The sequence below is a fragment of the Mauremys reevesii genome, linkage group 2 (genome assembly GCF_016161935.1).
Source record: "Mauremys reevesii isolate NIE-2019 linkage group 2, ASM1616193v1, whole genome shotgun sequence".
Classification (NCBI taxonomy): Eukaryota; Metazoa; Chordata; order Testudines; family Geoemydidae; genus Mauremys; species Mauremys reevesii.
The window spans coordinates 8,346,421-8,363,719 of NC_052624.1; the positions used below are offsets into that span (position 1 = coordinate 8,346,421).

Genomic DNA, 17,299 nt, shown 5'->3' on the forward strand with positions numbered 1-17,299 from the left:
TAAGACTCATTGCTCTGATGTCTCCAAACTCATTCCTTCCAAATCTGATCAGCACCATGAGTCTTCAGGGACTAGGGAAGCCCTTCTTCCACTTGGTACTGTGTTGACACAGTTCTCAGTGACCGATACCACTTCTTCAGTACTGATGCCATTGGTGCCATCTGCCACAGAGTCTTCAGTACCACATCTTAATAAGAAGAGCCCATCTACTGAGACATCCACATTGGCACCATGGAGCTCGTCCACTTTGGTCCTGATTCCTATCTCAATGCAGGCTGCCTTTACAACCTCTGAGAACATAGTGATCACTCCAATACCGGAATCTCCTGTCTTTTAATATTTTCCAGTATTTACTGGATTCAAGTCCCGTCTGGTATGGGAACCAAAGGGATCAATTATGAACGAATCTCTCTGAGACAGTTATCTGTGGTACCAATATCTATTTTTCAGTAACTAGTGTCTAGATCTCCACAGTCTGTTACAACCCCTCAGATGTATGTGCCATCCTGGATGGAGTTCTGCTAGTCTGTATCTTTGTCTTATGACTGTAGAAGTGCTTCTTGTAGATTTTTTTCCCTCAGTCTCCTAGACTGGTTCCTGAAAGAGACCTAAGAAGAAGTCCTTCTTGTCATAGATCCCATACTTCTGACAGGTTTCAGGCACCGTACATCCTGTGGTGTTATCTGCCTTTCCTGTATGGAATGTAGGTCATTATGGAATCCTCAACATTTTCCTGCTCTTTATTCATTTAGATTCAGGTCTGAGAATAGATTGCCTCTTCCTAAAGAATCCTTTAAGATAGCACAACTCTCTAACCAGAGTTCATCCGGGAAGTTGAACAGGAACCTCATGGAGGACAATGAGGGACCAACCCATTGCTTTGGCTACTTCATTTTCATCACCAAATAAGGCTATAGCACCATCTGCTCCTTCCACAGCCTAATATCAAGACCTGTCAGGACCTCCTTAAAAGAATGGTGGAGACCTTAGATACACTCCTCAAAGTCATTCAGGAAAGTTCTCTCAAATTATTTGATATTCTGCATCCTGTCTCCCAAGTCTGTTTGGCCATGCCAATCAGTGAGAGTATCCTGGAGCCAGCGGAAGGGTTGTGGCATGCCCCATGCTTATTTTTACTTGTGATTTGTGTCAAGCTGCATTAGAATGGAAACTGGAATTGAATTACAATGCCCAAAACAGCATTTTAAAATTATTTTTGATTAAATAAAGCTACTTTAAATGTGCTGCATACTTTTTAAAATGTAAGTTTATCAAAACATTGTGCATTTAAACCTGATTTGATATACAAAGGAAGTTTTATCTGTAATTACTTAATTGAACTGATTGTTTCTGGTTTCCATTTCCTTTAGATTTTAGAAACAGCAGCTCTCATCCTTTCTCCCCTAGTTTTTATTCGTAGACTGGAAAAGGAAAGCAAGTTTTCCTGCCTTTTTTAAAAAAAAATGTGAATCCATTTCTCAACTTTCAATGTAGTCATTTAACAAACTAGTTGAATAAACTGAAATAAAGAAAATATTCTCTCTGCAGCTGTGTAAGAGGCTACAGTTATCAAAATCTGGTTAACACTTCAATGAATGCACTTCCAGGTGCTGAGCACAGTGAATTCCACCAGTTCAGTGGTTTGACTTTCTTTAAAATTTCAGCATAAACATGTACTGTTTGAATTAATTTAATAACTGTTTAGTTAATTTATTTTGATAGATTATACTAAGTTTAGGCCTTAACATAAGTTGTAACAATTTCAGATTTATTTTTAATAGGTTTATTTTTAAAAAGAAAACTCTGATTTAAATAACACATGATTTTTTTTTTTTAAAATCAGATGTATGGATTTGCAGAAAACAAAGTTTTCAGAAAGAAAAAATATTACCTCTTTTAAAAAACAAACTTCCTTTTTTTCAAAAGAGGTGCCCTTTATTGTTCACTTACATAAACTCCTCACATTGTAAAACTGTTCACTCTCTTTTCAATTCAGGTAAACGGCAAGAAACAAAAAATGGACACTCAGTTATTCTCCCCGTTGTTAGGAGGGATCACAAGTACACCACCACCTCTGGAATCATCCCGGTTATATACTAATTGGTCTGTGTGTGGAGATGATACCAACACAGCAACTTCTTTACAAGACTGCACAAAAAAAAGGTATTAAATAAGTATGATCTTATGCTGTTTTCTGGAAGGCTGAAAGTTTAATTGGGCGGGAGTGTGAGGGTTTGGTTTCTAAGTATTGTAAGGAAGAAGTTATGGGATAACTACAGAAACTCATGGGCAATAACTCACCTGAATTGAATAGTATTTATCAAATAACTGTGGAAATCATGGCTATACTTTTAAAATATGAGACATAAAAGTTCCTTATTATGGAACATAATAGGAAAGTCAAGTATCAGATAAATCTTGATCTTTATATAATGACAAAAAATTACCTCTTGAAAAGGCCTCCTTGTTACATGACGTCATTATGACCCTTTTTGGTGACAGAGGGAGCTGTTTTTTGTAACAGAAGGGGCACGGTGAATGCTAGTTTCTTCCTCTTGTTACTGAACAGTACAGACGGATGGAGGTTAGGGAACACGTGTGTGTCTGTGTGTGTGTGTGTGTGTGTGTCTGTGTCTGTGTCTGTCTTCACCACCACCGGTAACATAAGCATGCATTCACCAGCTTTCTGGGACTTATGAAGAGGTCTTCCAGGTGGTACAGCAACTCATCTAGATATTTGCCTAGTTTTACAACAGGCTACATAAAAAGTCCATACAAACTCTAATTTTTTCTGTATGAAATTTTAAAGTAAGCAATTTTTCAGTACTAGTGCGCTGTGACACTTTTGTATTTTTATGTCTGATTTTGTAAGCAAGTAGTTTTTAAGTGAGGTGAAACTAGGGATAAACAAGACGAATCAGACTCCTGAAAGGGGTACAGTAGTCTGGAAAGGTTGAAAACCACTGGTATAGTCTGTCTAGACCAGTGGTTTTCAAACTTTTTTTCTTGCAACCCAGTTAAAGAAAATTGTTGATGCCCGTGACCCAAAGGAGCTGGGGATGAGGGGTTTGGGGTGTGGGAGGAGCTCAGGGTTGGGGTGAGGGCTGCGGGGTGGGGCTGGGAATGAGGGGTTCAGGGTGTGGGCTGGGGCAGGGGGTTGGAGTATGGGAGGGGGTCAGAGCTCTGGGCTGGGGTGCAGGCTCTGGCGTGGGGCCAGGGATGAGGGGTTTGGGGTGCAGGAGGGAGCTCCAGGTTTGGGGGGGGGGCTCAGGGCTGGGGCCGGGGGTTGGGGCGCAGGTTTACCGCGGGCAGCTCCTGGTCCGCGGCGCAGCAGGGGTGCAGAGGTAGGCTTCCTGCCTGTCCTGGCACCATGGACTGCACTGCACCCTGGAAGCGGCCAGCAGCAGGTCCGGTTCCTAGGCAGAGGCGCACAAGTGGCTCCTAGGCTCTCGCCCACAGGCACCACCCCCCACCTCCCATTGGCCAATTCCAAAATAGGGGATGTTCAAGTAAACCATGTGGAGATTGGATTCACTTTCTCTCCCATCAAAGTGGGCAGCCTGTATTAAGTATCCAGAGACAGGAATCATGTTAGCTATTAAATTTAAAGTTTCAATGGACACCCCAATCTGCACTCTGAGCCCTCACTCCTAGGCCTGGGCTACTTCTCCCATCTAATCTTTCAGTAAGCTTATGCAACTGTTGTTGCAGCTGCCTGCTGTTAGGCTAGCCTGGCCCTGTGTTACCCCTTCTTTTGTCTACTCCCATTTTCCTTCACATTCCTATTACCTGGTTCTATTTCCTTTCCCCTTATATACCGGACATTTAAATGAGCACTCTTGTGCTATCTCACATTTATCTTAGTCATCTTAAGATAAATATGTGCATCTGTTGAAATATCTAGTGTATCTTTATAGTAGCTTTAGAAATATATAGGCAGCTGTTAACAATTAGAGAAGTTATATAAATGCAGACCTCTCTCTCTCTCTCTCTCTCTCTCTTCCCCCCACCCCCGTGTTCTTTCCATTTCTATCCCAGATGCTGGCTATGGCATGCATTCTTACTTTGGGGCTGTTTAAGGCTGACTACCACAGCAATTTATTGGCCCTTGATATCCATGATGACATTTGCATTTTCAATATAAATGTCTCATTTTAGTATTTATAACTCACTACATCAGAAATAGGAAACCTAAGAAAGAATAGGTGCTGTGACTGGTTCCCCCCGGGTGCTACCTGGAACTGGGGTACTCACTGTGTACCCAGCAGCGTGGACTCCCTCTCAAACTGTGCTGCTGTGGCAAGCTGCAGACCCGCTGCCGATCCTACACTTCCACCAGTATTTCACACAGGTAGGGACACACCCAGCTGCAGTTACACATAAGCTCTCTAACCACCAGCTTCCCAGCCTGGGACACCAGAACAGTACCGTCCTACCCTGGTCAAATCTGGCCAGTATATGGGTTTAATACCTGGTCTGCCTCTCCCTCAATGTGAAGAGAACAATGCACACTTGTGGTAACTAAGCAAAGATTTTCCCCAAGCACTCCATTCAAAGCTCACCAGTTTAGATTAAAACAAAAACAAGTTTATTAACTGCAAAAGATAGATTTTAAGTGATGGCAAACAGATTAAAGCAGATTACCTAGCAAATAAATAAAAAACACAAACTAACCTTAATAGACTGTATATACTCATTCATAAGCTGAATTTTTTAGTAAAAAAGAGAAGCACCAGAGTAGGGGGTCACCTTATGAATGAGTATAGAGAGGGAGAGGTGGGACACAGCCCCTCCCCCCAACAGAGGGAGCAAAGAGAGGCAGCAGAGCCAGAAGGGAAGAGGCAGGGCCAGAGGCTCTCCACTTCTGGCCACGCTGCTCTCCCCCCCAGCCTCCGAAGCAGCTGCAGCCCTGCCCCCCAGACCAGGGTGTGGCCATGCCACCTGCCCACTGGAACATGCTGCAGCCGCGCCACCCGGTCTGGCCCACCGGAGCAGGCTGCGGCCGCATTGTCCAGCCTGCCGGAGCAGCTCCAGCCAGGTCAGAGAGATCCTCCCCTAGCCCTCCCCAGATAAGGTGGGAAGGGATGGGATGGGGAGAGTGTGGGAGTCCCGGGCTAGGGGTGGGGTCATGTGGGGGGTGGTCACAGGGATTACTCCCCTGACCCCAGCTTCTCGCCCCCAAAACATTTCCCCACCAGTTGCTGTCCCGGCCCATCAGGGTAAGCAGCTGGCGCGCCAGGACACTGTTTACTTAGCTTTACCTCCGTGCCTGCGGACACTCGAGGTAAACAAACCATCTCGGCCCGCCAGTGCTTATCCTGATGGGCCGGAAGCCAAAGTTTGCTGACCCCTGAATTATAGGGTCGGCTTATGAACGGGTTATAAACATTTTCCATTTTTACTTATCCATCTTGGGGGGGTCGGCTTATGAACAAACTGGCTTATGATTGAGTATATACAGTACTAGATAGATTGGATATGAATTAGCAGATTCTCACCTGGCGAAATGGTACAAGCAGGCTGCAGATTTTTAAGGGGCAAACTGCACTTGCTTTACAGCTTGGAATCCCCAGGTCTTTTATTCACAGGCTAGAAATCCCGTAGCCTGGGTCCAGCCCTTCCCCCAGTTTAGTCTTTGTTCCTCAGGTGTTTCCAAGAGTCTTCTTGTGTGGGGAGTGAAGAACTCCAGATGATGCCACTCAAGGGGTTAAAGAGAGAGATTAAGGAAGATAAAGGCATTGCTGAGAAGTTAAATTTTTTTTTTTAATCAGTCTTTACTGGTGAGACTACTGGGAAGAATCACAGAAGTGTAGGACTGAAAGGGACCTCAATAGGTCATCTAGTCCAGTCCCCTCCACTAAAGTCAGGACGACATAACAGACCATTCCTGACAGGTGTTTGTCTAACCCAGGGGTGGGCTAGGGGAGGAGGTTGTGGCCTGGCCCCCACCCCCCTGGACTCCTGCCCCATCCACCACCACCCCCACTCCCTGTCCCCTGACCGCCCCTGGGCCCCCTGCCCCTGACTGACCCCCGCTGCCCCATCCAACCCCTCCTCTCATTCCTGATGGCCCCCATGGGACCCCTGCCCCATCCAACCACCCCTTCTCTCTGTCCCCTGGCAGCCCCAGGAACCCTTGCCCCTGACTGCCCCCTGCCTCCCCATCCAACCCCTCCCCCTCATTCCTGATTGTACCCCCCCCCCCCCCCGAGACCCCTGCCTCATCCCTTCGTCCTGTCCCCTGCCTGCCTCTGGAACCCCTGCCCCTGACTCCCCTGCCTCCCCATCCAACCCCTCCTCTCATTCCTGACGGCCCCCATGGGACTGCTGCCCCCATTCAACCCCCTGTTCCCCACCCTTTGACCGCCCCAACCTCTATCCACCCCCCGAACTCACCTGCCCTCTATCCAAAGCCCCGCTCCCTGCCCCCTTACCGCGCTGCCTGGAGCACCGATGGCTAGCGGCGCTATAGCCACGCCGCCTCGCAGGAGCAAGCCACGCCGTTGGCACCGTGCAGCACGAAGCACTGGGTCAGGCCGGGCTCTGTAGCTGCGCTGCCCTAGAAGCTCACAGCCCCGCCACCCAGAGCATTGTGCCGGCAGCGGAGCGAGCTGAGGCAGCGGGGGTGGGGGCTAGCCTCCCTGGCCGGGAGCTCAGGGGCCAGGCAGGAGGGTCCCGCGGGCCAGATTTGGCCTGGGGGCCATAGTTTGCCCACCTCTGGTCTAACCTGTTCTTAAAAACCTCCAGTGATGGAGAGTCCACAACCTAGCTAATTTGTTCCAGGGTTAACCACCCTGACAGGAAGTTTTTCCTAATGTCCAACCTAAACCTCCCTTGTTGCAGTTTAAGCCCATTGCTGCTTCTCCTATCCTCAGAGGTTCACGAGAACAATTTTTCACTCCCCTTGCAACAACCTGTTTTTGAAAACTATGATGTCCCCCATCAGTTTTCTCGTCTCCAAACTAAGCCCATTTTTTTTCAATCTTCCCTCATACGCATATTTGCTAGACCTTTGCTCTTCCCTGGACTTTCTCCAATTTGTCCACATCTTTCTTAAAGTGTGGTGCCCCAAACTGGACACAGTACTCCACCTGAGGCCTCACCAATGCTGAGTAGAGTGGAACAATTGCCTACCATGTCTTTTATACTACCCAAGCATATTAGCCTTTTTATCAACTGCATCATGTTATTGTCTCATATTCAATTTGTGGTCCTTTGTAACCCCCTGATCCTTTTCAGCTGTAGTACTGCATAGCCAGTGATTTCCCGTTCTGTAGGTGGTGTTGCTCTTTTTCTTCTCAAGTATAGTACTTTGCACTTGTCTTTATTGGATTTCATCTTATTGATTCCAGACCAATTCTTCAATTTGTCAGTGTTGTTTTGAATTCTAATCCTTCCCTCCAAAGTGTTAGCAATCCCTCCCAGCTTGGTGGCATCTTCAGATTTTATAAGCATACTCTTCACTCTACTATCCAAGTCATTAATGAAAATATTGAGTTGCAGCAGACTCAGGATAGACCTCTGCAGGCACTAGATACATCCCTTAGTTTGACACAGAACCATTGATAACTACTCTTTGAGCATGGTCTTTCAACCAGTATTTTACCCACTTTATAGTAATTTAATCATTTCCCTAGTTTTCTTATGAGAATGTCCTGTGGGACTGTGTCAAAAACCTTAACAAAAAAACCTTCAAGAACAGACTTCAACGAGAAACTGCAGAACTGGAATTAATTTGCAAACTGGACACCATCAAATTAGGCCTGAATAAAGACTGGGAGTGGATGGGTCACTACAAAAAGTAATTTTCCCTCTGCTAATACTCGCACCTTCTTGTCAACCGTTGGAAATGGGCGACGTCCACCTTGATTGCATTGGCCTCATTAGCACTGACCCCCATTTGATAAAGGAACTCCCATCCTTTCATGTGCTGTAATATATATATACACTGCTTACTGTATTTTTCACTCCATGCATCTGATGAAGTGGGGTTTAGCCCACGAAAGCTTATGCCCAAATAAATTTGTTCGTCTCTAAGGTGCCACAGGGACTCCTTGTTAAAATTCTTTGAACATGTCAATGAGATAATGGATAAAGGAGAACCAGTTGATGTTTATCTGGACTACCAAAAAGGCCTTCGACCAGGTCCCTCAATAAAGAAACTAAGTTGTCACGGACTGAGAGGCAAAGTATTGTTACGGATCAAAATCTGACTAGGAGCTAGGAAGCAAAGGGCTATGTCTACATTGCAAGTATTACAGCTGCACCTGCACTGCTGTGCTGTAGATACTTGCTACAGCAATGGAAAGGAGTTTTTTTTAAACCGACTCCCTTGAGAGGTGGTAGCTAGGTTGACAGAAGAATTCTTCCTTTGACATAGTTGGTGTCTATACTAGGGCTTAAGTCAGCTTATTTATGTTTTTCAGGAGTGTGACTTTTTCAGATCTCTAAGCAACATAATTAGGTTAACCTAAATTTTAGATGTAGGCCAGGTTTAGGATTAAGTGGCCAATTTTCATCATGTCAAAATACAAACAGTATGATGCCTCAAGGTTCCATACTAGGTTCTTTTTGTTTAATATATTCATGATCTGTAAAGGGGGGTGAGCAGCAAAGTAGCAAAATTTGCAGATGGCACAATTACATAGGTTAGTCAGGACCAGAGAGGACTGTGAGGAACTTTTAGAGAGACCAAAACAAGCTAGGTGAATGGGCAACATGATGACAAATGAAATTCAGTGTTGATAAATGCAAATGGGAGGTAAAATTTTAACTAATGATATGTGTTACAATGTTCTGAGTTAATGGTATCGAATCAAGAAAGGGATGTGGGCATCAGAGTAAATGGTTCAATGAAGACCTCTGCTCAGTGTGCAGCTGTGATCAAAAAAGCAAACTATATTAGGTTGTGTAAGAAATGAGAGAGTGAATAATACAGAGGATATTATAATGTCTTTATATAAATCAGTGGTCTGGCTTCGTGTGGAATACTGTGTGCAGCACTGGTCACCTCTTCTCCAAAAAGATATTGCAGACCTAGAGGGGGGTCAGAGAAGGGTGACAAGAATGATCAAGGACATTGCAAAAATCTCATATAAAGAGCTTGAGAAGATTGGGATTGTTTACCTTAGAAAGAAGATATATAAAAGGGATCATGATAAAAGTATATAAAATAATATATTCAGTAGTGAAGGTAGATAGGAAACTTGTGTTCTTCCAGTCTTCTAACAGAAAAACAAGGTCTTCAATTAAATTGAAAGGTAGGAAATTCAGAACGGATAAAAAGAAATATTTCCCACAATGTGTAATTAAGCCTTGGAAGTCGCTACCACAGAAAGTTGTTGAGGCAAGAATTTAACAAGATTAAAAAAGGGATTGGTTACTTAAGACAGATATCAAGAATATCCAGAGTTATAATTAGGTTAAAAATTGGTGGAACAGACATTAAACCAATCTCGGACTATTATAAATCACGATCAGACCTAAAGTTGGGAATGCGGGGGCACAGATTACAGTAGGGTTATTACATCTTGTTGTATTTGGTGCTGGCCACTGTCAGAGACAACATTCTGCATTAGATTGATTTTAGGTTAATCCAGTATCACAATTCCTATGTATCCTTTTGTAGTAATTTTCATGGAGCTGGTTGGAGGATGTTGGGTGGTGTTCCTCCCACTCTTCACAGGAGTGTTGCAACCCACTTCATGTCTGCTCAGTCCCCACCCACTCTTATCTCCATAGAAGGCTGTTCTGGGGAAGAGGGAGGAAAAGGTGACAAGGAGGCAGATGACATCCCATCCATCCATCTTCTCTCCTTCCCACTTCCCTGTAAACATTCTAGAAACCAAAAACAATGCTTCATGCATCAAGGCTGAGATCTGCACACAAGGGCCAGGATCCTGGTGCTTTAACACATGCTAGTTATTCAAATATGTGTTTACTGTCAAAGATATGATAGAAGATAATACTTAGCTTCTCATCTGCAAGGAACATTATTGCATTAATTCTTGGTGGGTAAGGAAGCTTCCTTTTCTCCCCCTCCTATATTTATAATATGTTACTGCTAAAGAAATCAGAAGGTAAACTTTTGTGTGCTTTCTCTTTATTGGTTGTTTTTTCTCCTAAAAATAGGATCATATCTGTCTGGGTTTTATTTTTCAGGGCACAGATAAATCTGTCTTACTCTGGCAATGGCCCAGATATGTTTGGGTTAGTGTCGAGCATCCTAGAGGAGCCAAACAAGCCAGAGCCAGTTACAGATTGGTAAGTTTATACTGAAAACTTTCATGCTGTTGTATGTCTTACATTTTAAAGTTTTATTTATTTTACGTAACAGTAGACATTTGACAAGACAACTTATGTGTTGTCTGACATAGTACTGAGTTTTAAGATATCATTTAAATAAGCTATCATCAAATTAAATTGGAAACATCTGTTACTAGTACTTACTTGGAATAAACTAACATAGAAAGGCAGTCTTCTGTTCATCCGTCTACCAGCAGATGGCAACTGGAAAGAGAAATCGATGTCTTAGGTACTTTAGTTTTATTAAGAGGATTAATGGAGGTATGACTATGGATATAGCTGAAGGTAGAAGTAGTTCATAATTCAGAACATTCTGAAATATATTTGTATTTCTAGATACTATAAAAATCTTAGGATTTTGAATTGATTGATCATTGCAGCTAAATCATTTTGAGTAACTGGCCTCCAAATGAAGAATTTTGCAGTAGCATAGGCAGCCTTTTTCACTCAACTAAGACAAATGTGGAAGGTTTTATAGGAGTTTTAACTATTGTAGAAGTGGAAAAAAGGATAAAGGGAATTTGGACGCAGACATCTTAGTTTTTAACTGAACAGAGCAAGAGTCGAGTCAAGCTAACTCTAATTCTAATAACACAAGACTTCAAGGCAGGGCCTGGGAAGCGAGTGAGGAAAACTGTAAGAGATGCTGGTTGACCTTGTGTTAGATAAGAATGGAACACAGACTGTAGCAGGAACTATTGAGAAAAGTAAGATATCAGGAAGGAATGTGTATAAACAAGATGCGGCTGTTGATCATTATTGTATGCAACAAAAGATATAAATGCTTGCCCTAATTGTTTATCTGGCGGAGACCTCCTGTCTGTGCGCGCACTCCACCTTGCAATTGCTTGAGAATAAACTGTCTCTGACATGTTGCAAACAACCCAAGAGTGAAGACTGTGTTTTCTTCCACACTATATATACAAAAGGCTATTAAAAAAAACCCATTATAATACTTTCCACATTTGTTTTAGTTGAGTGGAAAAGGCATCGTACCAAATGCTATGGCAGAATTCTTCAGCTGGAGGCCAGTTACTCAAAATGATTTAGCTGCAATGATCAATCAGTATAAAATCCTAAGATTTTTATAATATCTAAACATACAAATACATTTCAGAATGTTTTGAGTTGTTTATATATTTCCAGGATTTATGAATGATAATATCTAAGAAAACAAAAAAAAACCCCGAATAGTAGACAGTCCTGTAAATCAGTATTTTTTTCTTTAATAAACTTAAAAGGATAACATCAGAAGCAAAACATTAGTGTTGTATCTCTTCCCACATCACCCCATCTGTCTTGTCTTTTTAGACTGTAAACTATTTGGGAGTGGGGACCAGATTTATGTTCTGCAAGGTGCCTGTCATACTTTTGGGTCCTGACTAAATAATACTTTGATGAAGTTTGCTAGTGGGCTCAATACAAATCATATTGTAGGAACATAATAGTTAAATTTTTACCATTTTTGTTTTCCAAATGCAAAAAATATTTATTTGTATGTAACAGAAGAAAATAACATGGCACTTTGAGTGCTATACTCATGAGATGCTTATTCAAAAGACAATGTCCATAAAGCTGTGGGAATATGCCAGCAAAGGAGGTATTGCCTTTTATTAATGTCGTGAATTTTGGAGTGTCTTCCTTTATAAAGAGAAGCAATGATATATTGCTAATGCATAGTGATAAGAGCCATCATTTTTATTGTCATCAAGAAGAGCCCATGTTTTGAGTACTGAAAAAGAGAGTTTATGATGCTTTAGGGTGCACCTCAGACCAGTAAGGAGATGTTACCACCTGCCTTGTAACACTGGGTGCCTTAAATGCTATGCTGCTGTGGCTCACAAGCGTGACACCAACAGCCAGCATACAAGCATGTAGGTCCCATCCTGGTTTCCGTTGCCAAATTACTTTTTCGCAGGGTGACCTCAACACTCTCCCTGCCCCCACAGTCCCAAATTTCCTGGAAAACTCCCTGAAGTTAAGTTCACTGCTTCTTAAACGACATAGAAAACAGCTCATTAATTTAACTGGGGTTTCACAAACCCTCTGTTTTAATCAAAACACTGAATTGGTTTATTGTAAAAACAAGTTTATTAAACAAAAGGCCATAGTTTTAAGTGATACCAAGTATAAGCAATAAAGATAGGGTTACAACCAAACAAGTACAAATACAATTTTAAGATTAAAACTTAATTTCTGCAAGTTGCAATAGTTTCCTCAGCAGGTTTATCACCTATACTTAACACCCAAGGACTTCAACCACTTTGGTTGAAGGATCCAACATTCTGTGATCTCTGACCCCTTTAGCTCCTCAAGTGATGGTGCCAAAATGGCTTTTTCTCTCTCCCTATATCTTCCCAAAGTTCATTGACCCTGCTTCAAGAGGCAGGAAGACTTCATGGAGATGCAGTTTCCATCCTCCGTGGAGATTGGTCATCTTTCCCCACTTGCTGTCCTGATGACTTTGTTTATCTTGCATGTAAATGTGCCTTCATTATCTCTGCCTGACAACCAGGCTGGTCAGACATGCAAATACACATTCCTTTGTCTAAGGCAGACTGGGCTTATGCCTTGCTTGCCAAACTCATTTTAAGAATATAATTCTAGCACATATGAACTCTTTGTACACAAACTGTGCATACATTACGCAAGAATATTAATGATTAATGAGTTTTAAGTTTTCTGATGATTTATTACATGCCATCTTTTGGGTAATTATCATGACAACAGAATATTAGGTGTACTGAGCATGTCAGGAGTTGCTGATGCAAAGAAGTGAACCATCAATGGGCCTTTATCTCAGAGTTTATGCAGAAAATTTGAAAGGCTTTTCTGTGTCGTTTGATACCAAATAGCTTGAGTTAAATTTATACTTTTAAGGCATGTACTTCCTATTTTTACCATGCCTGATCATTTCTAACAAATATATGCTGGGAGGGGAAATTCTGCCCCCACCCTCTTCATGCCAGACACCTCTCCATGTGATGGGTGAAGTGGATGCCCCAAGGGTAGGATAACTACATTGTTGCAGCTTTTCTCCATTACTCAACTTCCTTCTGGTACTCAAAAGAGCTTCTCACAGAAATGTAATAGTATAGTGCTATATTACACTTCCTCAGATCTCTGCTGCACTGGGGGTCTTAGGGAACAACGTTGATCAGACCTGACGGCATAGCTCCATTGGAACTGTGTGGCAGTTGGCTTGGGGAACAACTAGAGATCCGGAACCCGTACAGACATAGAGAGCATGTGGATCTCTTGGAATTGGTAGGATTTGTTGGCAGGCCCTATAGCCTCCTGTTTGGGTTGCACTCTTTCTTGCACCCAAACATTTGGTGGGGAAATTCCACAAAGAGGATCTGAGTTCCCCCTCCTCCCTGCAAAAATTAGAATGGTGGAGATTATATAGATACCAGTGACTTTACTGACTTCTCTTAGATAGATAGTATTTGGGGGAAAAAAATCAAGATAACCATTTGTTAGTACATTATTTCTCTTGAATTCTTACTCTCCCTGTCTTAAAACATAATTAGTTGTCACAGAAGCATGCTAAGAGGGGAGGCCATCAGACATTTTCAACTATTACAGGATGTATCTGATGGCTTACGAATATTGTTAAACATTGAGCAGGATGATATGAATATTTAAAACAGCGATTAGAAAACCTTATAGCAAGTGATTTAAATATATGTTTTCTTACTGGGGGTAAAAACATACTTTTATTGAACAAGGAAAATGTAATTAAAGAAATAAGAATTACTGCAGAACTTGGAATCAACTTTGCGGAGGTGTTGTGAGGCTTAATTTTGTTTTAGAATGCTATGGAATCTTTCTATGAACAGTGCTATATAAGTTCAAATATCAATACAGAAACTCTTAAAGAATAAATAATTAAGTCTCTGAAGATTATGAAGGGCAAATAGTAGTGATTGAAGCACCATAATGTGACACGTTAAAAGTAGACTAGAAAAAACAATAAAAATAGACTTTAGGAAATAATTATAGGCTGTCAACAGTCTAGTACACTAGTAGTTTTTATCGCTAATTTCTGTGACAAAACTGCTTGAAATTATATCTTTAGCAAAGGTCTTAGTAGTAGCTTTGCATTTTGAAAAAACATTTAACTCTGAACAAAGCTATAATGTAACATAAATGTGTTTGGTCATTCCTAAAAGTGCAATTCTATTTGTTACAGGAATTCTCTGTCGAGATTGTTTCCCCCTATGTGGGCATCTGACATTGGAAACAATGGTGACTTCTCAGGTCTGTCTTCTAAGCACCCTTTACAAAGTAAAGATTTTCCAAACCTGATTGGTACACAGAGCTGTTACCAAGGACACTTGCAAAAGTCACCTGATGTGGAGACTTTACACAGAGGATTTGAAGACCTTCATCTTATAGAGTCTTGGCTTTCTCCTTCTGACCCTTATACTCAGCCATCTGATGATATCTTTAACATTTATCCTGAAAATTCTGCTTTTGAAAATAATGCCATAATTCAGCAAGAAGGATTAGCATTTCAGAATGTACAATTTAAGCAGCATGTGTGCAATTATGATAAGATGAAATTAAATGGAGACTGTGAAAAGAACTGCTCTGATTTTAGTAATTTTTCTTCTCAGTGCAGAATTAAAGATGGCACTGGTATTCAGAAAGAGTATTGGGAAACTGACAGAGCAAGAGGCAAGTTTATGAAAAATGACAAACAAGAACAAGCAAAGTATTCCAATGATCTATCTAGTCCACCTGCTAATGGCACGTGGAGCAAAGTGTTCCAGGACAACCATATGTTTTCTAAAAGATATGAAGATTTTACAGCTTCTCATAAATCACAGCCATCTATTCACCCATCGCTATATTTTTTCAATCAACCATTTACTAAAGAAAATAGTTTTCCTGGAGGAACAAATAGAAACCCACAGGAAACTCACATGCAAAATGGCCATAAGAGCTTCAATTTGGGGGAACCCTGTAATAACACTGAATGTAAGAGCCATGTTAATGCTAAAGAATGTTCTCCTAAACCTTCTGAATATCATTTATCTGTAAAAACTGCTTTACAACATGGAAATTTTCATTCACCTTACCATGGACATAGGTGGCTGGATGGTAAAATCTTAAGTCCCACATCTACATCAGATATTGCATATAGGAAGCAAAACCAAGTAGTAACAAGCCCACAGTCCTCTTCAGGGGTTTCAACTATGTCCAGTGGCTCTCCCACACATCAGTCTGTAACCCAGCCCTCTTATTACTCGCAGTTGTCACCAGTACTCTATTCAAGGAAAGATGGAAAGTTACAAATCTCAAATAGTGTTTCTAGTAACTTAGGGGTTTCAAATTTCTTTGTAGAAAATCAGAAACAAATTAAACCTATTGGACATTCCCAGCATGATTCATTGACTAATAAAGGTCAGTATCGTAAAATACCCATTAATTTGTCACACAACTGGTTAACACAGCAGAATTCTGCAAGTGATGAGTCTGAAAAGTATCATAGGTTTCGCAAAAAGCAAAACCAAGATAACTGTAATAAAGATGAAAGAAGAGGTAGAAGGAATTGGATACCCCATCCTGGTTATGCCGGACAAAATCAGCAACAGTTCAGCATGTTCCGAAAGAAGCAAGAACAGAATGGTGGCAACATGTCAGATTTCATCAATCCTTCTTTTCTTCCTTCTTTCCCATTAATGTCTGATTTTAAGCAAAATCCCAATTTTGCTCCATTTAATCCCCATCCATTTCTGTCAGCAAATAATTTTGCTTTTCCTCCATCACCATTTCCATTCTCAGAACTTGTTGATCTTTTTCACTATGACGATTTTAACCATTTGAATCCCTTCATTAATGACCTATTTTGTGGGGAATTAAGTGCGCCATACTTTGCCTTTCCAACTCCTTTTAACAAGTATAGGCCTCCAAGAAATCGCAGTGGACCTGCTAATGAGCTTCATATTCGATTGGAGGAGTGTTACGAACAGTGGAGAGCTCTGGAGAAGGAGAGGAAAAAGGTAATAATATATATCATAATAGACTTGTATGTAGGATGGTGATTATAAAGGAACAGCTAGGTAGAGTAGAAATTCCTGCATCTGACTGGAGAAAAGGAGGCAGTCTTGCTGCCTTTTTTAAAATATTGTGACTTTCATTCTACTCTAAATATTTTGAGCCCCATCTGAACACTCTATTTTGAGTATTCATAATTATAAGAAGATACCAAGCAGTGTGAATGTCGTACAATTGTGCATGAGACTGAGGTTCACCTTTCATTTTCCAGCCATACAGGAGCTAGGACCACTTGTTCAGCAGTAATTTTCTTGAACTAAATTACACCCGATAGCAATGGTTGCATAACCAAGTACCATCAAGCCCTCTTTGGCCAAAGGTCTTATATTATCTGGTGGCATGGAGCCTATTCTTTGGTTCATGTTGTTCAGTGCAAGTTTGGTAGCCAGTAGTTACCACCATCCATGGATTGTGGAAGAGACCGCTGATGTGACTTGTATAGCGAAAGCCTGGATGGTTGATAAATATAGGGCCTTTATTAGTCCAGCTATTTTTGGATAGTACTCAGTTCAGCATGCACTGAGGGATGGCCAAAAGGGTGGTTGTTTATATCCGACTTCAAATGTAAGAGAGATGTCACTCTAAAACATATTCTTTTGCCTTTGTCCCATCTTTATCTGCCCTGTGTTGGGGTTTGCCCAGGCCCATTGTCATAGGTGAGTTTGATGTCCATGTGGATGACTTTTCAGGGCTGGTATTTTCTCAAAGCCAATATGTTAAACCTGGGATTATCCTTGGGGTTTTCAAACACAACCACTGCAGCAATTGAGGACATCTCATGCACTTGCTAGTAGTTCCTGAATTTGACTATCTGAGGCCTGGTCTACACTACGCGTTTAAACAGATTTTAGCAGCGTTAAACCGATTTAACGCTGCACCCGTCCACACAACGAGGCCCTTTATATCGATATAAAGGGCTCTTTAAACC

At 41.6% G+C, this 17,299-nt stretch overlaps 1 protein-coding gene across 11 annotated transcripts in view; it reads left to right on the top strand.

The window, feature by feature from the left end:
- LOC120399403 (meiosis-specific coiled-coil domain-containing protein MEIOC-like) overlaps positions 1-17,299 on the top strand; it is a 55,771-nt gene that overhangs the window by 27,710 nt on the left and 10,762 nt on the right. For all 11 annotated transcript variants that reach the window (XM_039527620.1, XM_039527623.1, XM_039527613.1 and 8 more), the window contains 3 exons: positions 1,997-2,163; positions 10,162-10,263; positions 14,501-16,316. In XM_039527620.1, the coding sequence (XP_039383554.1) occupies positions 1,997-2,163; positions 10,162-10,263; positions 14,501-16,316 (2,085 nt within the window). The remainder of the gene's footprint in view (positions 1-1,996; positions 2,164-10,161; positions 10,264-14,500; positions 16,317-17,299) is intronic.